The 23,817-nt window shown below is 41.9% G+C and overlaps 1 protein-coding gene across 1 annotated transcript in view; it reads right to left on the bottom strand.

Annotated features, from left to right (window-relative positions):
* The window catches only part of ptpn23a (protein tyrosine phosphatase, non-receptor type 23, a), a 118,099-nt gene extending 101,308 nt beyond the window's left edge, over nt 1-16,791 (bottom strand). Inside the window, exon 1 of the mRNA XM_085992513.1 lies at nt 16,650-16,791. Coding sequence (XP_085848639.1) covers nt 16,650-16,733 — 84 coding nt within the window. The 5' untranslated portion in view covers nt 16,734-16,791. The remainder of the gene's footprint in view (nt 1-16,649) is intronic.
* Nucleotides 16,792-23,817: the final 7,026 nt, after the last annotated feature.

Below are 23,817 nucleotides of genomic sequence, written 5' to 3'. Positions count from 1 at the left end.
GGGTCAGGCAATGTTACTGTAGTCTTTCTAAATGGATGATTAAGACAGGCTGAATGGACTTCCTAATTTGTATTTGTGATCTTTTAACCACTTACTGCCCAAGCTTTGTTGAAATGGGAAGACTGTTTATATTGCACGGCAGATTTTACAGCACCATAGAATCATATAGCACAGGAGACCATTCAGCCCACCCTACCTGTGCCAGCACTTTGAAAGAGCTATCCAATTAGTCCCCTGCTCTTTCCCACAGCCCTGCAATTTTTTCTTTTTCAAGTATATATAGAAGTCCCTTTCAAAGTTACTATTCAATCTGCTTCCACCGCCCTTTCAGACAGTGGAATCCAGATCATAACTCACTGCGTAAATGCTCCCCTTAACCATCTCTGCTTGAAGTAGAACAATCCTAGCTTCTCTAGTCTCTCCACATAACAGAAGTCCCTCATCCCTGCTATCATTGTACCATAGGAACACAAAACTCCTTTAAATTGTAGGTAGAAGCCAGCACAATTAGGCTTTACAGGCAGACTCAGCCCACCAGCAGCCTGAAAAAATGAAATGTTTATATTTTCCTGGAGGTAGCAGCGCCATCTTGTTTGTTACACAGCTGCTGAATTCAGGGCCGTCATTGGCAGGGAGCACTGAAACTAGGAGGTACAAATGCTGCTTTGCAGGATGTTATAAGCTCAAAACTTTATATGTACGTTGTTAAAAGTGGGCTATATTTAAAAGCTGGATTGTAGAAAGTTAAGAACATAAGAAATAGGAGCAGGAGTAAGCCATTCGGTCCTTCAAGCCTGCTCCGCCATTCAATGAGATCATGGCTGATCTACTGCCTCAATTCCATTCACCGGCCCTATCGCCATATCTCTTGATGCCCTTACTAGTCAGAAATCTATCGACTTCTGTTTTGAATATACCCAATGAATGGAGCCTCCACCGCCCTCTGGGGTAGAGAATTCCAAAGATTCACCACCCTCTGTGTGAAGAAATTTCTTCTCATCTCAGTCCTGAATGGCCTACCCTTTATCCTGACGCTGTGGCCCCGGGCTCTAGACTCCCCAACCAAGGGAAACATTCTCCCAGCATCCACCTTATCAAGCCCTGTAATAATTTTGTATGCTTCAATGAGATCCCCTCTCATTCTTCTGAATTCAAGAAAATACAGTCCTAGTTTACTCAATCTCATACGACAGTCCCGCCAACCCAGGAATCAATCTCGTAAACCTTTGTTGCACTCCCTCTATGGCAAGTATATCCTTCCTTAGGTAAGGAGACCAAAATTGTACACTGTACTCCAGGGCCCTATATAATTGGAGTAAGATTTCTTTACTCCTGTACTCAAATCCTCTTGTAATGAAGGCCAGCATACCATTTGCCTTCCTAATGGCTTGCTGCATCTGCACATTCACTTTCAGTGACTCATGTACAAGGACACGCAGGTCCCTTTGAGCATCTGCATTCCCCAATCTTTCATCATTTAAGAAATACTCTGCCTTTCTGTTTTTTATACCAAAGTGGATAACTTCACATTTATCCACCTGCCATGTTCTCGCCCACTCACTGAGCCTGTCGAGATCCCCTTGAAGCCTCTTCACACTGACACTGCCACCTAGCTTTGTATCATTAGCAAATTTGGAAATGTTGCATTTAGTCCCCTCATCCAAATCATTGATATAGATTGTGAATAGCTGGGGCCCAAGCACCGATCCTTGTGGTACCCTACTAGCCACAGCCTGCCATCCTGAAAAAGTCCCGTTTATCCCTACTCTTTGTTTTCTGTCTGTTAACCAATTCTCAATCCATGCTAGTATATTACCCCCAATTCCATGTGTCCTAATTTTGTTCACCAACCTCTTGTGTGGGACCTTATCGAAGGCCTTCTGAAAATCCAGATACACCACATCTACTGGTTCCCCTTTGTCTACTCCACTAGTTACATCCTCAAAGAACTCCAATAGGTTTGTCAAACAGGACTTCACTTTCATAAATCCATGTTGACTCTGCCCAATCTTACTACAGTTTGAGCGCCCAAAATCTGGAGTTCCGGAATCCGGGACGATTGGTGGCAGGGTCGTCCGGAATCCGTATAATGTTCCAGAATCCGGACACCCTGCTTCCGCCGTCAGCCAGGCCTAGGCATTTCTGGACTCGAAATGTGTTTCTGATGTCCGAAGTCCGGAAATGCCCAAGCCCAGGTTGCGACATTTACGGACATCAGACAGTCTGGAAAAACCTGAAAACCGGCTCAGCCTCAGTCCCAAGGCTGCCAGATTCGGGACGTTCAACCTGTATTAGTTTCTCAGTGCCCAGTTATTGCATCCTTTATAATAGATTTCAGCATTTTCCCAACTACTGATGTGAGGCTAACAGGTCTGTAGTTCCCTGTTTTCTCTCTCCCTCCTTTCTTAAATAGCAGGATTACATTTGCTATCCTCCAATCTGCAAGAACCGTTCCAGAATCTATAGAATTTTGGAAGATGACAACCAATGCATCCACTATCCCAATGGCCACCTCTTTCAAAACCCTAGGATGTAGGTCATTCCGTCCTTGAGATTTATCGACTTTTAGTCCCATTAATTTTGCTAGTACTGTTTTTTTTTTACTAACAATAATTTCTTTAAGTTCCTCATTCTCACCACACCCTTGGTTTTTTCGTATTTTTGGGAGGTTGTGTGCGTCTTCCTCCGGATTCGATTTAGTAATATTTCTGACAATTCTAACATGCCATGTGAGTGTGACTATATCGCTAATGTTTGCAGACAGAAACAACTATGCAGTACAACATGGCAAATTTAATTATTTTGCAATTTACTGAGTTTGTCAGTTCCATTGCTCGCTACAGTCCACATGTACATTCCTACACTGTAAAAGCTCCCCTCAGTGTTTTAACCTAAAATTACTGAAAACCTATCACTGAACTTTTATTGAATATTTAAATCATTACAGTTAATAAAATAATCTACTTTTTAAGCTGCCCATGGGGTGTAAACAATCCAGAGGCTGTTCAGCCACAAGACCTACACCTTCCTCATTCACACAAGGAAGCTAGTCAATGACTAGCCAATTCATTTTAAAAAAGATACTTTTCTGTTGCAAAGAGCAACCAAGCACACACGTGTTGTTCTTCCACCATCGGTTACACTGGGAATATATAGAAGCACCATTTTCTTTGCTCTGGTGGCAACAGAGACCCACCTTTGAGTATTTCATACTCTTGCCACATTTACCAGCTCAGAGCCTCCTCGACATCTGCTGAGCAACAGGGACAGGTAGGAACGTAAGCAAGGAAGAGCAGCTTCAGCAGTCTGACATTGTGCCACTCTCCCAAAGTCAAAATTATAAAGCAAGAACTTGTCATACTGGTAGTGTTTGACACTCTGTCCCTGGTTAAGAGGGCCTAAAGTAATCTGCTCCAACTGCTAATGGTGCTCTACTCTATTTTTTTTTGTTCACTGACCCCAGAAGGTATGACCAAGATTGGCAGATACACCAGACAACCATAACAAACTAGCGCTTCAATATTCTGCATTGTTTCACCTCATACCCTTATGAAGTGAGGCTTCCTACTCCAATTTTCTATTCTGCTGTGGATCTAGTATGGCAATGAACATGAAAGAAACCCAAGTCTGTATTTTTTAAATCTTTGCCACATACTGAACACAGTTACAAACTCAAATTGAAAGGAAAAAAAGTGCACAAATACTGGAAATCAGGAAGAAAGATGCTGGCAATACCAGTAGGCCCACCAGCATCTGAAAGAAAACAAATCTGAAAGAAAACAATAATGATTTCCCCTTCACTCAACACATGATCTTGTATTTTTCCCTCTTTCAGATGCTGAATGACTAGCACTGTATTTCTAGAATTGTGTGTTTTTATTAGTTACTACAGGAAACTCTTAACCGGCACCTAAATATCCGGAAATCTCTTACCTGAACCTACTCCTGAATTTTGCTGGTTAAGTTTTACTGTATATTAGTGGCCGCGTAACCGGGGTTCCTGGATCTGTGGCCGTGTAACCGGGGTTCCTGCACCTGTGGCCGTGTAACCGGGGTTCCTGCACCTGTGGCCATGTACGGGGCTCTCGTACCTTGGTAAGTATACCTCTCTGTAATCCGGACTTTTTGATCAACCGGCACCACGCTGGTCCCGGATAAAAAAAAAGTTTCCTGTAGTCTGTTTGAGTCAGCAGATCTCAGCCAATTGGCTTCAGCAATCCTGTGTCTCCAACTATCCTTGTAGATATTAAATAGTGGACTGCTCAATCTGACCAACACTTACGTGCATGGATAATCTATCTGTGCACAAGTAGGCTATTTTCTGTTTATTTTACCTAGAAGTAATGGCAATCATATCATGTGACCGTGGGTCAGGTCAAGTCAATCCATTAGCATTTCTACCTGAGCCACATAAGATACAGAACATCATCCAATTCGTGACATCAGGAAATGTTTAACCCACTCGCCCTATAGATCTGCAGATGGTTTCTTTGTATATTCCACAGTACCCCAGTAGTAATTCTAAACGGCAACATAACTTAAGTATCAGATGCAGATGTTTCTAAACAGCAAAATATGCAGCTTATGACCAGGAGGTCATTAGGAAATGAAACAAAAATTCATACTCCAGTAACCAAGCACGGTACGCATTTGAAAAGAAAACCTGAAAAAGAGAGTGTGTGGGGGTATGAATATATCTATTTTTTTTGCACTTTAAATAGACTATAAATAAATTATAGCGACTTAAACCTGCATTAAAATATCACATAAAAGGCAGCCTGCTAGATTCATAATCCCAACATCTGGGTTCTTGCCAAAGGGGGGATGGTTTTCTCAAACTCAAGAGTGTGATTTTTGGAGAGGGGGTGAAGATGATATAGGGAAGAAAAAGAAAATGAATAGAAGCGGAAACTTCTCCTTACAACACTCCAAACTGACTGTCTATTGGGGTTGATCTAAGCAGCAGAATTAACCATGTTTTTGGAAATGGCTGCAGGCTGGATTCTCTCCTCCTAAAACAAGCGTAAACATACCAGGGCTGGGGAACAAAGATGTAAAAAATATATTGCATTGAACTACTGCAGATTCCTTATGAGCTGAATCCTAAATGAGCACAAGAAACAAAACTTAGTGCTTAAACTGTTGTACTGTTAATCTGCAATAAACATTGAAATTATCAGGTGTACTGATAGACCATTTTGATGGATGTTAACAGGATTTAACATTTTGAAGAAGTACTAGCACAGAAATGGCACAAGGTGTATTAAAGCCATCCAACTTTATGAAACTGAAACATATTTGTCATTTCCAAATTTTAAAAAAGTACTTTTAAGTGCATCACTGTATAACACAGTGCGACTGCACCCCAGCATCAGTGAGCGCCTCAGGAGAAACAAGTTACGTAAAGAAAGAAATGATTAGAAACGTAGGATTGCTAAACACTCTAATGCATCTGGCTGGTCCCAAAAGCCTTCAGGTATGTATTCCCCCAAATATTTATCCAATTCTCATACCTTTCCACACTACCTGCCTGTGGTGAATCCACGAGCAATCACAATGCTGTGGGTTCAAGCCGTACTTTAGGAATTGAGCACGTAATCTAGTGCTACATTGTCAGATAAGACACTATATGGAGGCACCGTCTGTTCAGGGACATAAAAAAGGTCTTGTGGCACTATTCAGAGTTCTCCTGATGTCCTGGCCAACATTAATTCTTCAACTAATGCCATCAAAACAGATTAACTGATCATTTCTCTCATTTACTATTTGTGGGAGACCTTGTTGTTCTGCATCTGCCCAACAGTGACTTGACTTTTTTTTTAAGTAACATTGACTATGACGTGCTTTGGAACACCCTGATGACATGAGAAGTTATTCATATCTTGAATATGTAAATAATATCTCCAAGCCTTCTCTTCTCCACAGTAAATAATCCCAGGCATTTCAACATTTCTTCATAACTCCGAAGACTCAAGCTTGCGCTTGTCTGCACTGACTCCAATGTTATGATGCAGTATGGCAAACAGAATTGTACACTGTACTCCAAGTGTGGATGTACAAGTGACAACATCCTTATAGATTTTTATTTATTTATTTATTTATTTTATTTTTTTTAAAACAGATTTATAATGTTTAGTAGTTGATAATTTACAGGCATCAGCCTGCCTTAGTTGGTAGCAATCTCACCTCAGTCAGTAGATTATAGGTTTGCATCCCACAGCAGAGTTTGAACTCAATCTAGACTGATACAGGAAACTTTCGTTTAACCAGAGGTTAAAAGTCCGGAAAGCTCTATCTACCGGCAATTTTCAGGAGCTGTTTTCTATAAGTTTTTTTTACTTCTTGTTGCTTTTTTCTCCCCCCAAGTCAGGCTCTGCAAGGTCTGTAGCTGAGCAACAGCTTCAGCTAGAGACGCTTGCAACTGCAGCCGACTGTTTTGAAGCTGTTGCTAACAGGGTTTGTTGATTCACACGGAGCTGAAAAGCTCTATGTTTTAACATTAGGGCTGGATTATACGGCAGTTTTGATCTAACGGCACCAGCTCGGTCCCGTCAGTGCCGGATACCAGAAAATTTCCTGTACTCCAATACGACACCGAGGGAATGCTACTTTGTCAGAGGTGCCGCCCTTTAAACTAAGACCGTGTCTGCATGTTCTGGCAATTCACGTGTATGTTTAAGATTCCACGTCATTATTAAAACAGCAAGGAGATCTCCTGGTGACCTAGCCAACACACCTCTCACCCAAAACCATCAGAAACCTGCTACATCCCACCGCTGCCTGTGGGACATTGCTGGTGCAGAATAGCTCATGTTTGCCCACAGAACACTTCACTTCAAAAATAATTAATTGTGCGAAGCAGTCAGAATATTATATATACACAAATATTTTAATATAAAATCTCACGTGACACCCATCCAATACAGTTAAGATGTCAAAAGTATAAAAAGCACAATCATTTTACATTAAAACAAAAGCAAAATACTGCGGATGCTGGAAATCTGAAATAAAAACAGAAAATGTTTGGAAATACTCAGATCAGGCAGCATAGTTTTACATGGTTTATTTCCAACCTAGGCCAGAAATTTACAAGTGCTTGTCAATCTGCAGATTTTCACTAACAGCAATTAAAGCTTGGAGTTTCAACTAGGTTGCGCTGGTTTTTTCAGCGCAATTCGCCCGAAATCTGCCAAGAGTGTAATTTCAAGCGCAAGTTAAATCCAGCGCAAATCGAGTTTCAGCAATCTTTTGCGCTGATTTAAAAAGCATCGCACTGGAAACAGGCCTCGCCCACAAATCAAATTAATCACCATGGCGAGTTTCCGCTAATTGCACTCATTCGCAGCCCTTGGAGAAGGCTCTTAAAATTAAGCTTTTTTTTTAGCCACAAGGACACCAATAGGCACCTTTTAAAAGCTTATTAAAAAGCATTTAACTAAGAAACTGACTATATTGCTTTTTAAAGTTATTTAAAATCTGGTTGCTCACAAGTGGTGGACTAGATACTTATTAATGCTTATTTTGTTATAAACCGATTCTTAACTGTATTAATAAAACTGCACCAGGTTACCACTCTGAAATAAATGAAGGAAGGAATATTTTTTAATGCAGAAAAAAAAAATCTTCTAAAATACCTCGATAGCACTAGCTCATGAGGATTTTACGTTTGGTGATATGCAAATAAGTTTGAGCGGAAACTTGAGCAAAAAATTCAATTTAGAAAACTAGCTCAATTTTCGCCTGGATTGCTGATTTTTTTTGTTCATGGGACATGGGCGTCGCTGGCAAGGCCGGCATTTATTGCCCATCTCTAATTTCCCTCGAGGTGGTGAGCCGCCTTGTTGAACCGTAGAAGGCAGTTAAGAGTCAACCACATTGCTGTGGGTCTGGAGTCACATATAGGCCAGGCCGGGTAAGGGCGGTAGATTTCCTTCCCTAAAAAAGGACATTAGCGAATCAGATGGATTTTTACGACAAACCGGTAGTTTCATGGTCACAATTACGGATCCTAGTTTTTTTATTCCAGATTTATTTAAACTGAATTTAAATTCCCCAGCTGCCATGGTGGGATTTGAACTCACATCTCTGGATCATTAGACCAGGCCTCTGGATTACTAGTCCAGTAACTTAACCACTATGCCACCGTACCCCATCACTGTGCCCAAAGTGGAAACTCTACCCCTACCTGACTACAGGATTTACAGCAATTACACTATGTGGCCTTAAAAAGGCACAGGCTATTTTAAACACATCTGCACTTAACAGAACATATTATACGTGACATGATGTAACATAACAGAGCACCTTCCAATTTACCGTCAGCATCACTAAAGTGATCCACAAATTGTCATTTTGTCAGCAACTGCCGAATTTTCATATCTCAGCTGCACTGCAAGAAGCAGGCCCTATTAGCAACAACTCGTCCTGTGCGTGTGTAAAAACAGAACAAAAAATAAGGATGTAGTGCCCTCCCCTAGAACGGCCCTGGTATTTAATAGGGCTTACACTGGAGCCGTCACGGCGCTGAAATCCATTACATGAGTTGAGTCTTCAAAGAAGCCACAGGAGCCAAAGTACTTCCAGCAGCACCCAATAGTTTGCAGCCAGCAATGCCGAATAGTGTTGGTTATCATTTTGTCCTGTCCACAGTGGACTGCACTATAATGCAATAGGTACAGGCCAGCAATCCATTTTTAATTAAAAACAGAAAATGCTGGAGAAACTCAGCAGGTCAGGCAGTATCTGTGAAGAGAGAAACAGAGTTAACGTTTCAGGTCGATGACCTTTCGTCAGAAATGACGAGAGGTCATCGACCTGAAACGTTAACTCTGTTTCTCTCTTCACAGATACTGCCTGACCTGCTGAGTTTCTCCAGCATTTTCTGTTTTTATTTCAGATTTCCAGCATCTGCAGTATTTTCTTTTTGTATCCATTTTTAATTGCTGGTATATATGCACTGCCTCAGTGCATGGGCTGGATTTTGCTGTAGAAACAATGGTGAGGCTAACAGTGCTCACCGTTATTAAAGTGTAAATCGGACCGCAACTTCACATGCAGTTAAACAGAAATTTGGAAATTGCTGTCCAAGATGTTCTACTCCTCCAGAAGGTCCCTTACAGTCAGAATCAGGGGAACAAAGAAATGGCAGACCAATGAAATACATATTTTGGTTCCGTCTTCACAAAGGAGGACACAAATAACCTCCCAGAGATGTCGGGTAATATAGGGACTAATGAGAGGGAGGAACTGAAAGAAATCAGTATCTGTAGGGAAATGGTGTTGGGGAAGTTGACGGGATTGAAGGCTGATAAATCCCCAGGGCCTGATAATCTACATCCCAGGGTACTTAAGGAAGTGGCCCTAGAGATAGTAGATGCATTGCTGGTCATCTTCCAGAACTCAGACTCTGGAACGGTACCCATGGATTGGAGGGTAGCTAATGTTACCCCACTATTCAAAAAAGGTGGTAGAGAAAAAGCAGGGAATTACAGACCGGTAAGCCTGACATCGGTAGTGGGGAAAATGCTAGAGTCCATTACAAAAGATGTAATAGCAGAGCACTTGGAAAACAGTGACAGGATCGGACAAAGTCAACATGGATTTACAAAAGGTAAATCATGCTTGACTAATCTACTGGAATTTTTTGAGGATGTAACTGGTAGAATAGATAAGGGAGAACCAGTGGATGTGGTGTATTTGGACTTTCAGAAGGCTTTCGATAAGGTCCCGCATAAGAGATTAGCTTGCAAAATTAAGGCACATGGGATTGGGGGCAAGGTATTGACTTGGATAGAGAACTGGTTGGCAGATAGAAAGCAAAGAGTTGGAATAAACGGGTCGTTTTCCGAGTGGCAGGCAGTGACTAGTGGGGTACCGCAAGGATTGGTCCTAGGACCCCAGCTGTTCACAATATATATTAATGATCTGGACGAGGGAATTGGATGTAGTATCTCCAAATTTGCAGACAACACAAAGCTGGGTGGGAGGGCATGCAGTGAGGAGGATGTCGTGAAACTCCAGTACGATTTGGACAGGTTGGGTGATTGGGCAGAAACATGGCAAATGCACTATAATGTGGATAAATGTGAGGTTATCCACTTTGATGGCAAAAACAGGAAGGCAGATTATTATTTGAATGGCAACAGATTGGGAGAAGGGGAAGTGCAGAGAGACCTGGGTGTTCTTGTGCACCAGTCGCTGAAGGTAAGCATGCAGGTGCAGCAGGCGGTTAAGAAGGCAAATGGTATGTTGGCCTTCGTATCAAGAGGGTTCGAGTACAGGAACAAGGATGTCTTGCCACAGTTGTACAGGGCCTTGGTGAGACCACACCTTGAGTATTGTGTGCAGTTTTGGTCACCTTATCTGAGGAAGGATGTTCTTGCCATGGAAGGAGTGCAGCGAAGATTCACCAGGATGATACCTGGGATGGCAGGAATGACGTATGAGGAGATTGTGTCGATTGGGCTTGTACTCACTGGAGTTTAGAAGACTGAGAGGGGATCTCATCGAAACCTATAAAATTCAGTCAGGCCTGGACAGACTAGATGCAGGAAGGATGTTCCTGATGGCCGGGGAGTCCAGAACTAGGGGTCATAGTCTAAGGATAAGGGGTAAGCCATTTAGGACTGAGATGAGGAGGAATTTCTTCACCCAGAGAGTGGTGAACCTGTGGAATTCTCTGCCACAGAGGGCAGTGGAGGCCAGTTCATTAAATATATTCAAGAAGGAGTTGGACATATTTCTTAAGGCTAAGGGGATCAAGGGATATGGGGAGAAGGCAGGGACAGGGTACTGAATTTGGATGATCAGCCACTGAATGGCAGAGCAGGCTCGAGGGGCCGAATGGCCTACTCCTGCTCCTATCTATGTTTCTAAGCTGCGCTATACTGGCATCGAAATACATGGAACAGCGTGAAATGCTGTACTTACTTGATATATACATACTAAACTTGCCAGAAAAAGTTAGGGCTTGTCCATTCCAGTGCAAGTGAACTTTTAACTGCATGATAAGTCTTAATTACTGCCAAACAACCTCCCTGGCATTGAAAATTAACTTTTACAAGGTGTAGAATCTTATTCCTTCAGATCTTAATTACAGTTGGAGATTTTTTTTTAAATAAAACATTTAAAAACTTTTTTTTTTTTTTTAAACTTTTTCTTTCGTTTATTTCGTTTATCTCTGTCAATCCCATCTTTATTTCCCTTTCTTTATTTCACTTTCTGTACCTGATTTGACATTGAATTAAATATTTGAACAGACACTTCCTAGTTCAGACCCTGCGCTGCAGGGAATGAGGTTGGGGAATGAGGTTAAATATCAGCCCTACGGTTTATAGCCAATAGAAGGCCAAACTTCCAAAATTAATGAAATTCCTTGTGCGATATGACCTTTTCAAATTCCATGTTTCTTTCAGTATGCATGGGCCATCTAGCAAAATATATAGCTCACCTATAAGAGGTGGGCTGAACGACTGCCAGAAAAGATGGGAACCTCTGGCAAAACTCACCTCTGCAAAGAGCATCAGGGGTGTTGAAGAAGTCCTGTCTTAGTGTTCCCACAAAGCAAAATGCACATTTTTATTCTATTTCTCATCTTTCTTGTTGTATGACTCCAAAAGATATTCATAACACCTTAAGGAGCAAAAAGCCCTACCTATTATATTTGAATAGCAGATGGATGAATTTCTAGATTTGCTTAATTAACATGCAACACTCTGCTTAACAGCTATGAACTGTAATAACCAACCCAACAATGGAAGGTTGTGTTCAATTACACTTTTCAGGCAGTTTACAATGACAGCATGCCATCGGCTACATGCGCTCATCACCACAAGTCTACGATCAGTATAACGGAAGTGAACACTATCTCCAGTGGCAAAGACCCAATTCTTCTTGGGATCAGTGGTGGGTGGAGGTAGCGAAAAGCACCAGCCTTTCTCTTGGCCCTCCAAAAGCTCAATAGGGACCAGGAAAAATTCGCTATTGGTAAAGGAAACATCGCTTTTAGGTGTACGTAGTGCTATCCTAACACCCTACTTCACAATAAAAAAAATAAAAAAAACAGCTTTTCAGAACTAAAGAGACAGCATAGACTCTTAACATGAAAAATCAGCAATCCCCAACGAGGTATCAAGAATTTGCAACACAGCAGAGATTACATTTTCCTTCATGTGTTTAATGGATTTATTGAAGAGAGGTCTATAGTTTACAGAGAATCTAGTAGTAAAACAACACAAAAAGCCCATAAATTAATTTTTAACTTTCACTCCAGGCACCAGCAATCTGTAATATTTTCACTGAACTCCCACTGTAGGCCAGGGCAATAACTGCTAACAGGCTATTTCACCAGAGTGCAGGGAGCCACCAGAAATAGGAAACACAACGAAACTAATCATTTTGTCATCAGCACACATCTACTTGCACCAGGTATATTGCACAACCATCAGGGGATAGATCCTGACCTATTTTTTCCCCTCTCTAAACAACTTGCATTTATATAGTGCGTTTAATGTAGTAAAAAGTGTCCAAGGCGCTTCACAGGAGCGTTATCAAGCAAAATTTGACACCAAGCCACATAAGGCAATATTTAGGACAGATGACCAGAAGCTTGGTCAAAGAGGTTTTTAAGGAACATCTTAAAAGGAGGAAAGAGGTAGAAAGGGAATCCATTTAGGGAGGCAATTCCAGAGCTTAGGGCCTAGGCAGCTGAAAGCATGGCCGCCAATGGTGGAGTGATTAAAATAGGGGATAGGCAAGAGGCCAGAACTGGAGGAGTGCAGTGATCTCAGAGGGTTGTAGGGCTGGAGGAGGTTAGAGAGATAGGGAGAGGGCAAGACGATGGAGGGATTTGAAAACAAGGATGAGAATTTTATAATTGAGGCATTGCCGGACTCGGAGCCAATGTAGGTCAGTGAGCAGAGGTGATGGGTGAACAGGTCCTGGCGTGAATTAGGATATGGGCTGCAGAGTTTTGGATGAGCTCAAGTTTATGGAAGATAGAAGATGGGAGGCCAGCCAGGATAGCATTGGAAGAGTCAGGTTTAGAGGTAACAAAGACATGGATAATGGTTGCAGCAGCAGGTGAGCTGAGGCTGAGGCAGGGGCGGAGCCGGTACGTTGTTACGGAGGTGGAAATAGTTGGTCTTGGTTATGGCACAGACATGCGATCGTAAGCTCTTCTCAGGGTCAAATACGACACCAAGGTTGTGAACAGTCTGGTTCAGCCTCAGACAGTTCCGAGGGAGAGGGATGGAGTCAGTGGTTAGGGAACGGAGTTTGTGGCGAGGAATGAAGACAATGGCTTCAGTCTTCCCAATATTTAGTTGGAAGAAATTTCTGCTCATCCAGTACTGGATGTTGGACAAGCAGTCTGAAAATTTATAAACTGTGGAGAGGTCGAGAAAGATGGTGGAGGTAGAGTTGGGTGTCGTCAGCGTACATGTGTAACCCGACGTCGTGTTTCCGCAAGATGTCGCCGAGGAGCAGCGTGTAAATGAGAAATAGGAGGGGGGAAAAGGATAGATCCTTGGGGGACTCCAGAGATAACAGTACGGGAGTGGGAAGAGAAGCCATTGCAGGTGATTATCTGGTTACAATTGGATAGTTAAGTATGGAACTAGGCGAGTGCAGTCCCACCCAGCTGGACGATGGAGGAGAGGCATTGGTGTGGTTAACCATATCAAAGGTTGCGGACCGGTCGAGAAGAACAAGTTTACCATAGTCACAGTCACATAGGATGTCATTTGTGACTTTGATAAGGGCCATTTCAGTGCTGTGGTTGGGCAGAATCCTGATATGGAATTCCAGGAAAGTTGGGTACAGATTTTGGAGGCAATAGCACGCTCAAGGACTTGAGAGAAAAGAGACGTTAGAGATGGGGCAGTAGTTTACAAGGACAGAGGTGTCAAGGCAACATTCCATCTGATCTGCGTATGCGGAGAACTGTAAATGGGCACCCAAAAAAAATTAGAGGGAACACTGGGTCAAAGATGGTGTTTTTTTTTTTGTTTTTTTTTTGAGAGGGGTGATGATGCCAGGTATAAAAAACAACTTGAATTTATATAGTGCCTTTCACGACCACCGGATATCCCAAAGCGCTTTACAGCCAATAAAGTACTAGTGTAGTCACTTTTGCAATGTCAGAAACGTGGCAGCCAATTTGCACACTACAATCATACAGCAAGCTCCCACAAACAGCAATGTGATAACTAAAACAGATTATTTGGTCATTATGTTGATTGAGAGATAAATATTGGCCAGGACAGTGGGGATAACTCCCCTGCTCCTCTTCAAAATAGTGCCATGGGATCTTTTACATCCACCCGAGAGAGCAGACGTTTAACGTCTCAGCCGAAAGACAGGTGCAGTACCCGAGGAGGGAGAACCATTAATATCAGTTAACATGGGGGCCAGGAAGGGTGGTCCAGGAAGTTAAAGAAAAGTGGCCAGCAGTTTGGTGGGAATAGGATCGAGGGAGCAGGAGGTGGGTCTCATGGACAAGATGAACTCGGAGATGGCATAAGGAGAGATAGTCGAGAACGATGCGAGCTCAGGGTTAGGGCAGGAGGGAGCCTTAGAGGAAGTTTGGCCCAGTGGGCTTGGGTAAGGTAGGGAAGCAGCAAAGGAAGCTGAATGGATGGTCGCAATCTTAGTGACGAAGAAATTCATAAGCTCCTCACACTTGTGGTGAGGGTGGAGGAGGCATGGAAGAGCGGTTTAAGAGGACGGTTTGTAGTGGAGAATAGAAGCTGGGGGGTTATCTTTGCATTCCAGGATGATCCGGGAATAGTGAGCAGTTTTGGCAGAGGAGAGCAAGGCCGGGTAGCGCTTTATGTGGTCCAGCCAGATCTGGCGATGAATGGCTAAACTAGCTGTCTGCCATAAATGTTCAAGTCTCCGTCCCGCAGACTTAAGGGAGCGGAGATGAGGGCCGTACCAGATGCACTTGTCTTTACCCCACCCTGGCCTGCATTAATCAGGAGAGATTCAGTGTCATTGTTCATTTTCATGCTGCTGGCCCCATTTTGTATTACTAAAACTATACAAAGCAGCAAGTACAGCAATGTATGAGCTCAAGTTCCAGTGACAAGACTTGGACGGGTGGGGGGAAAACATAAGAATTAGCAGGAGTAGGCCATACGGTCCCTCGAGCCTGCGCCGCCATTCAATGGCGGAACACGGCCTCACCTCCACTTTCCCGCCCGATCCCCAAATCAGCTTTGAATATACTCAATGACTCAGCATTCACAGCCCTTTGGAGTAGAGAATTCTAAAGAATCACAACCCTCTAAATGAAGAAATTCCTCCTCATCTCAGTCTTGAATGGTTGACCTCCTATTCTGATACTATGCCCCCTAGTTCTAGACTCTCCAGCCAGAGGAAACAACCTCTCAGCATCTACCCTGTCAAGCCTCCTCAGTATCTTATATGTTTCAATGAGATCACCTCTCATTCTTCTAAACTCCAGAGTATAGGCCCAATCTACTCAATCTCTCCTCAAAGGCCAACCCGCTCATCCCTGGGATCAATCTAGTGAACCTAGGAGGATTAAGGGAAGGGAACAGGGCATAATGAATGAGCTGGCACATATACAAACTTAAAATTAATAGGTACAGCCCTGTGTTGACAGGAATTACATCAGTTTACATTATTTGCAAAATTTAGCAAACAAAAAAAGGTATGCCAAACAGCTTTTGTAGAAAATTGTGTCCTTTAATACTACTAAGACTCAGAAACTTCCCCCAAATCCTTTACAAGCCTCAAGAAACATCACACAATACTCAGTAACTACCCAGGACTATGTCTAATTTATTATAAACTGTCACTTAGGAGTCTTTTAAGTACCAATGTTTTATCTCCTAAAGGTAACTGAAAATGCTGGAAATACACTGCAGGTCCATTAACATCCATAAAGAGAGAAAACAGGTTTATGCATTAGGTAACAGACTCTTTACCAGACAAGTCAGACCCCAGTTCTGACCAAGGGATACAACTTAAATTCTAACCTGTCTTTTCAGATGCAAACAAATCTGTAGTGTATATATTTTCTATAACATTGCCCAATTTGACAGCCTAACTTCTCAAAATAAAATGAATGGCCCAAGAACAAAATCAGGGTCAATTTAATAGTTCCTAACAAATTCACTCCTAATTTTAAAACAAATTGGGATTTGGCAAATAAAAAAACGATGTAAGACAGGCTTATTAAAAACAAATAAGGAAAACAAACATTAAAATAATTGAAACGGTATATTTTCAAAAAGTTGGCAACTGGAAAATATAAATCTAAAATCAAATTATACATATAAAACATTATACAGTAAAGATACATAAATCCAATTTTTGAAAATTTAGTTTTTTTTAATGATACATAAAGCGTACAACTATAATATATAATATTTTTTTAAATCAAGCGTTTGTACTGAAGGAGAGCGACAGAGAGGCGCAGGGACGACCTCAGTCAGATTGCTGGGAGTCACTGGGACTCAGCAGGAACATTCTGGGGCCTGAGTGACACAAGCCTCCTCTCCCCCCGCCCGGCCTGGGCCGAATCCCTGGCGTTATTACTGCTCCAAATCCTTTTATTCAGGTGGATAATACCGAGTACGCACTCGCTATTTGCCCTATTCTCCGTTGTTGTTATTATTTACCGGTCGGACGGCGTTAGCGAAGGGAAACTCCCCGGCTTCCTTCAAGTCGAGCCAGATCATCGGCATCCGCGGCACAGCCTCCATGTTGAGAGGACGCAGACTACGACCACGACCAACCGGAAGCCAGGTCGCCGGCGGCGGATACGACGTCACGACAGGCAGGCGAGCATTCTGGGACTTGTAGTCCAGCCCCTCTGTTAACCGCAATGTTCCATCTGATACAGACCAATGATTGGTGGGAGCCTCTGCCAATGTTCCACCACTGCCCTCACACAGAGGAGGGGGAGGGCAGGAGATTGCTATCATAACAGAATGTTCAAATTGCAATTTATCATAACAAATGAGTAGATTTAAGACAGAATTTTGGATACTAAGGGACTCAAGGGTAACGGGAAAAGCGCAGGATCTTATTGAATGGCGCAGCAGGCTCAAAGGGCCGAATGGTCTACTCCTGCTCCTATTTCTTATGTTTGTAAGATCATAAACTAACTTAAATATAATTATCATATATGGTAGAATTAGGAACAAAGGGTACATTACAAAAGTGACTACACTTCTAAAGTACTTTGACCTGAGTTTGTGAAAGGCGCTATATAAATGCAAGTCCTTTCTTTCTAGGAGTAGGCCATTAAGCCTTCTGGAGTCTGTAGGATTGCCAACCCTCCAGTATTGTCCTGGAATCTCCAGGAATTAAAGATTAATCTCCTTGAGACTGTGGGCTAGAAATCGGGTACCTTAGCGCCTCCTGTTAGCACCTCTGGGGGGCGTGAACGGGGTGCAAAAGATTTTTCACCCGGGCGCGGCGCCGCTAACGACTCCCGCTAAATTCAGCGGAAGTTTAGAGGTGGCACTAACCGGTAGCACCCCACTCCGCTGCGAAGGCGATGACAACGTCATCACTGTGCGCAGCGCCCCGTTTTCGCCCTGCCTGCAAAATTGGCCCACGCCCTCTGAATCTGCGTCGGGCGATGACAGCAACCGATTCAAGTGGCGGGAACGGAGTGGCAGGAGGCTCACGGGGCGTTAAGTAAAGGGGAGTTGGCGGGTGGGGAAAAAGAATCGGCTGGCTTACTTGTCGCGGCCTTTTGCGTCTTTGATCTGGCAGCCCAGCACTTGTGTGCCAGGCTGCTGGCACGGCAACCCACTCCCTGGTGGTCCAGGTAGGGTCCCGCAGAGGGGAAGAGCTCTTACATGCGGCAGCACTATGTGACCCACTGTGTAGTGCTGCAAAACGCACCACCCCAATATTCAGGGTTAGCGCTCTAAGAAGGAAGTGAAGCACTTTAATAAGCGCTCCACCTCCCTCTTGGGGCGCAAAAACTGAATTTCGCATTCACCGGCGCTAATTAAAGTTAGCGCCCAGGTGATGTTAGTGCCCCAAAATGGTCAATACCGAATTTTTCCCTCTATGTGAGCACTGTGGGAGAATCATCATAGGAGCATTAAATCTGAAGGGGTTAAAATGAACCCTCTCAGAATTCAGACAGCCGAGGTGACCACTAATTAAGTGATGCCAGCAAAATTAAAATCAGAACAAAGGAGTGGGGTCATGTGAAAGTGAACAAGAGCTAAAAGAAACCAGGTGGCGATAAAAAGTTTCACAATTATCTGAATGACGTAGACAGAGTAGCGCAAGCAAGTTACATAACTACTTTCTTATGTGAAAAAAGCGAAACTAAATAATGGACAGTGTGTAGGAAAGCTTCGCAAAACAAAGATAAGATGCAGCCGTGGGACAAGACAGAATATGTGTGTTTTGAGAAACTTTGATAAGAAATGTGCTGCTTTAGCTAAAAATTGTAGACACAGCAGAATATAGAGGTCATGGGAATTTGACCTGTGACCAAAGGCATAGTAAGATGTAACTAACCTTTACTAATAATGAAAAGAATAAATAAGCCATATGTGATCAGGTGATTATTGTAATACAATGTGATTGGGTGAAAATAGAATAAAAAGCTGTACCAACCAAGAGAGAACGAGAAGGGTGTCATTAGACCGCGGGGTCTATGACCTTCTCCCAGCACGTTCTGTTAATAAACTGTGTACTTTCACTTTTACTTTAAGACAGACTCGAGTGAATTTATTTTTCACCAACAAATTGGCGCTGCGAGCAGGGTGCTACGGAACTGAAAGACTGCCCGTACCAGTGAACCCGGAGGAGAAGTCAAATTCTGACCGTCCAGAAATTGAGTCATCTGGGAAGGCGGAGGGACAGTGCCGTAGCATCACGAATCAAGTGAAAGTCTGTAAGAGGCGAGAGAACACAGTTGTGTGAGTGTGGATCGCATGAACTAAGGGAACACTGTGTAGCGATAGAGATCGCGAAGGAATGAGTGATTAACTGATCGACAAGGACAAGGAGGGTGCCTGTCTCATCGACCTTAGCCTGATCCGGAATTCAGAGGGCGATTGGGCCCCACATGATGGCCAGGATCAAGTAGGCTGAGAGACTCCAAAGTACCCTGGGATTGTGAAGTCAATGAATATATGTGTGCTTAATTAACCGCTTAAAAAGTCTTTTATGACCACCGGGGGTGTTACTAGAGGTAAGACGGAGGGGAGAAATCCCAGGTCACGGACGTACCACGAATAAAGACAGGATCACGGCAAACCCGCACAGAGAAATGCAGCAGAGTAGGTAAGACTGACGTAGGACTGGATATGGCGTCGGGGAAAGAGATGGAATGGGGACCCCCTGGGTCCCTTACCAGGCTCTATGCAGACGACCGGAAGGGTTTGATAGACAAGATGAAAAAGGATGGATGGGATCCATCTAATGTACCAGTGTACCAACAAGAATGGTGGGAGACACAAAAGAGAAACTTAAAGTTTTACTGACATGAAAGTTATTAACATTTGTGCTGAGACAAATAAAACACAAGATTTGCTGAGTAAAAGGAACCTTAACAAATGCTGGAATTTCGGTTTGTATGAAAATGTGTGTTAAAGTGTGAAAGTTTTCCTGACTATGAATGTTTAAGAAGTTACAGTATTTCTTTTGTCTGATTAGATGTTTTTTAAAAGAAAGATTCTGTTATGTGTGTTTTAGCTCCACCCACTTCTCTGTGTTAAAAGTGTTTAAAAACTTTTGTCTTGTCTTGGATTTTGGAAGTTTTAAGAATGTGCGAATAAGATTGTGCCCCAAGAATTGGAAAAAAACCTTTGAACTAATTTAAGTTAAGCTGGTGTGTAAAAACTGAGAAGAGCAACAAAAAGTTTGTTTAACAAAAGATTAAGTTTCAGTCTAAGATTTAACCTTGGAGTCGCGGTTGCTATGGTGAAATCTTCTAAAGCAGTTTGATTTGATTTGTTTAAATGTGAAAAACTAATTTTTCTCCAGTTATGTTCAATGTTTTTACAGTATTTTGGAAAGACATCTGAAGAAAGGACAATAAGAAAATATGACGTAATTTACTGTTTTCTGCAAGAATATGCTATTTTGTTTTGTTTTGTTTGTCTGTTCATAGTTTTACAAAAGATAAGCTTCTGCCTTAAAGTTACAGTTGCCAATGTGCTTGGAAGAAAATTAAATTGAATGTTTACACGATCTGGATTAAATTGGAGTTATGAGGTTAATTAACCTATTAAAACCAGACTTTCATTGTGGCCACGGTGAAATTTTGGTTGGTGTAAATTTGTGTAGACCGCATTGAATAAGATAACTCCGTTCCGCAAGAACATCCGATAGTTGCAGAGTTCCTTACAAAGACTTACTTAACTTGTGAACTTTGCTCAATCCCGTCTTTCTTCACTGTCCATATTCGTGGACTCTCCGTGTTCGTGTTTAGTTAAAGTGTGAAAACACAACTGTCTTTCGATCAGGAAAGTTCTTTTTTTTGATTTACGTGAATTGACGCAGTTGCGTGCATTTGATAATGTTTTGCTCCACCTTCTTAAAAACTTGCAAAGGAGTTAACCCTTTCCACTGACAGCTGTTTAAGTTCACCAAGCAACAACTTTAGTATGAAATCTAAAGATATTGGACATTATTAAATTTAAGTTTCTTAATTTTAAGTTATTATTTCACCACAGTGACAGAGGGAAAATTAAGATTTGATAAATTAACCCCTTGAGCTCTAAGCAGAGTCACAATGAATTCCCTTCTTTCTTTGTTATATGGAAGTTACCTTCTAATTGAAGCACTTCTGTCTCTAATGTTAAAAACACTGTGTAAGCAATCTAGCCTGAGAATCACTTGTTTCTGAAATTGGAAATGGAAGATAAATTGATAGAGATGAAATTGAACATTGACAAAACCTGTCAGTTCAACTGTACTGCTATTTGGATTTTGGGATAATTTTGAAATGACAAAATGGACTCAGGCACTATATATTTGGTTACTTTTGGGAAAATAAAAGATCCTCTAAAAACAATGATAATAAAATGTGTTAATAACTTGGATCAAGTGAGAACATTTGATCTATGTTTTCTATCTTAAATATTGTACTGGACAGTAAAGTTTTTCCAGGACTCATGAATGAGATAGGAATGGTAATTAAAGGAAAGTGATTGAGAGTGTAAGATTGAAACAGGGGAATTACACTACTGAATGGGAATTTTCAAAATTTTCTAGTGAAAGTCAGGAAAATGTAGTTAAGAATAGTAAATTGATAGCTTTCTCTTGGAGACATTTGTGTCCCTGCCTTTAATGAACTTTTAAGAAAACTGAATTTGATAGCCTGGCCACTACCCAAAACATCGGGATCATGTAGAGGAAGATGAGCAAAGATCTCCAGGTGACTACAATCTTTCGATAAGATACCTGAAAGCCCGAGAAAGGCTTGTATCGGATGGCACGTGTGGCACGATATTGAGATACTGATATGAGTGTGCAAATGTGATTCAATACGTATGAGGTCATTACCATCCAGGAATGTATGTTGAGTTTGCACTGAAGAATGGGTCTCAGACATGCTCAGTTACTTGACAACAGCAAGACATGAAATGGTTAATGTGGCTCAGGAGAGCGAGACAACTTTTAAAGCATACTCCATCGAAAAACTATCTAATTAATGAAACAATCAGAATAGAGTTAAACACACGGGTACCTGTTAGAGGGATTGAAGTTGAAGTGGAGAGTTGCATGGGATCTGGATTGGTACAATCAAGGGCTAAGGAGAAATCATGATTAGTAAGAATTATCCACAAGATGGATACGAGCAAAAGAGAGATCTGGAGAATCTTTTAAATCCATGATTTGTTGATTAGATGTTAAACTGTAATGTATTTGATATGATTGTAAGACTGAATTTAACTGTGACTAATAATTGTGTTTTGTAGGTAACAGAGCGTGGGAAAAACCAGTACGAATCCAGTATGAGGTGATTTTAGTGGTGCCTCCTGTGTCACTACTACTGCAATTACCATGCTTTACGGGTCTAACAGGACCTGTCCCATAAACCAACACATTTTTAAGTATGAGCTACACAATTATGTGGCACAATTCGGATACTCGGATATGACATTCCCCTGTTGTTTGTGGGTTTCAGTGAGCTCATGATGCGACTGAACTCCTCCCTAAAGCATTTTTATGTTTTGGAGCAAGACAACTCGAGAATAGATATTGAAATTGACAGCATAGGGGACAACTCACATTGGTGGGATATTGGGCTTAATACATCAGCACACCCTTAGGTTTGTATTATTTCACATGCTCTGGTAGTTATCCAACTTGTAATGATAGTGTATTTGATATATGTAACATGTGTAGTGAGACTTTGATACATAAGCCAATTGGGTACTCATGCCCATGACTGACAAGCACTAACAAATTAATTGAGCACACCGAAAGAAGATCCGAAGCAATGTAGAGGAGACCCCAGGTGGGGTAACATCAGGAAAGATAAAAGAAACAGAGGAGACCCCAGGCGGGGCAGAATTGGAACACCGGAACAGTGAATTGAATTTGAGTAAGGGGTCAGAGGTTGCTCCTTTTCCTCAAAGGAATGGACTGTAAGGAAGGGAGAAATCTTCAAGACTCCCTACTAACTAACGCCCAAGTTGAGAGAGCAATAAGAGCTAGCTAGATTAGTCAAGAGCCGATTGTGAGAAGTCAATAAGGATATTTCCTTCTCAAAAAAGGGAATTGTAAGAAATAGCTGTTAGATTCAGAGATGGGTTTTATCAAGCATCAAAAGATGGTAAAATGCAAGGAAACAGGGAGGATAGCACCTGCTAGATAACAAGGAGCCACAAAACCCCAGGGGAAGGTTGGTGGAGTTGACTATTTGGAGAATCTTGGAATTCATATCTGACGCATGGACTTATAATTGTTATTATAGTTGTAGTATTATTTAGTGTTATGATGATGGTTTTGAATGCATGTTGTAGGGCAGCTGTGTCCCGAATAATGCCGGTTGCTATAGTTGATATAATCGATATTGAGCCAGAAACCGAACAGTTAATGCGGGATAATGAACTGATAGAGATAGGAACATACATGTAAAGTTCTTTGGTCATTTGCACAGACTACCACGCCTAGCACAACAAGATTGACAGAGGGGAAAGACGAACTTAGGTACTAAGTTTAAGCCATCAGTATAGGAGTAATCCCGGGGATGGAAAAAAAGTTGGTATCCCTAGCCAAAGTCTATATTTGGTGTGGGACCAACAGGAGGGACTGAAGGGGTTAAAATGAACCCTCTCAGAATTCAGACAGCCGAGGTGACCACTAATTAAGTGATGCCAGCAAAATTAAAATCAGAACAAAGGAGTGGGGTCATGTGAAAGTGAACAAGAGCTAAAAGAAACCAGGTGGCGATAAAAAGTTTCACAATTATCTGAATGACGTAGACAGAGTAGCGCAAGCAAGTTACATAACTACTTTCTTATGTGAAAAAAGCGAAACTAAATAATGGACAGTGTGTAGGAAAGCTTCGCAAAACAAAGATAAGATGCAGCCGTGGGACAAGACAGAATATGTGTGTTTTGAGAAACTTTGATAAGAAATGTGCTGCTTTAGCTAAAAATTGTAGACACAGCAGAATATAGGGGTCATGGGAATTTGACCTGTGACCAAAGGCATAGTAAGATGTAACTAACCTTTACTAATAATGAAAAGAATAAATAAGCCACATGTGATCAGGTGATTATTGTAATACAATGTGATTGGATGAAAATAGAATAAAAAGCTGTACCAACCAAGAGAGAACGAGAAGGGTGTCAC

Source organism: Somniosus microcephalus, chromosome 7 (assembly GCF_052327205.1).
Source record: "Somniosus microcephalus isolate GS21.2 chromosome 7, FLI_Smic_1.0, whole genome shotgun sequence".
Taxonomy (NCBI): Eukaryota; Metazoa; Chordata; class Chondrichthyes; order Squaliformes; family Somniosidae; genus Somniosus; species Somniosus microcephalus.
The sequence above is the reverse complement of the archived record's forward strand: the minus strand, read 5'-3'. Positions and strand labels throughout refer to the sequence as shown.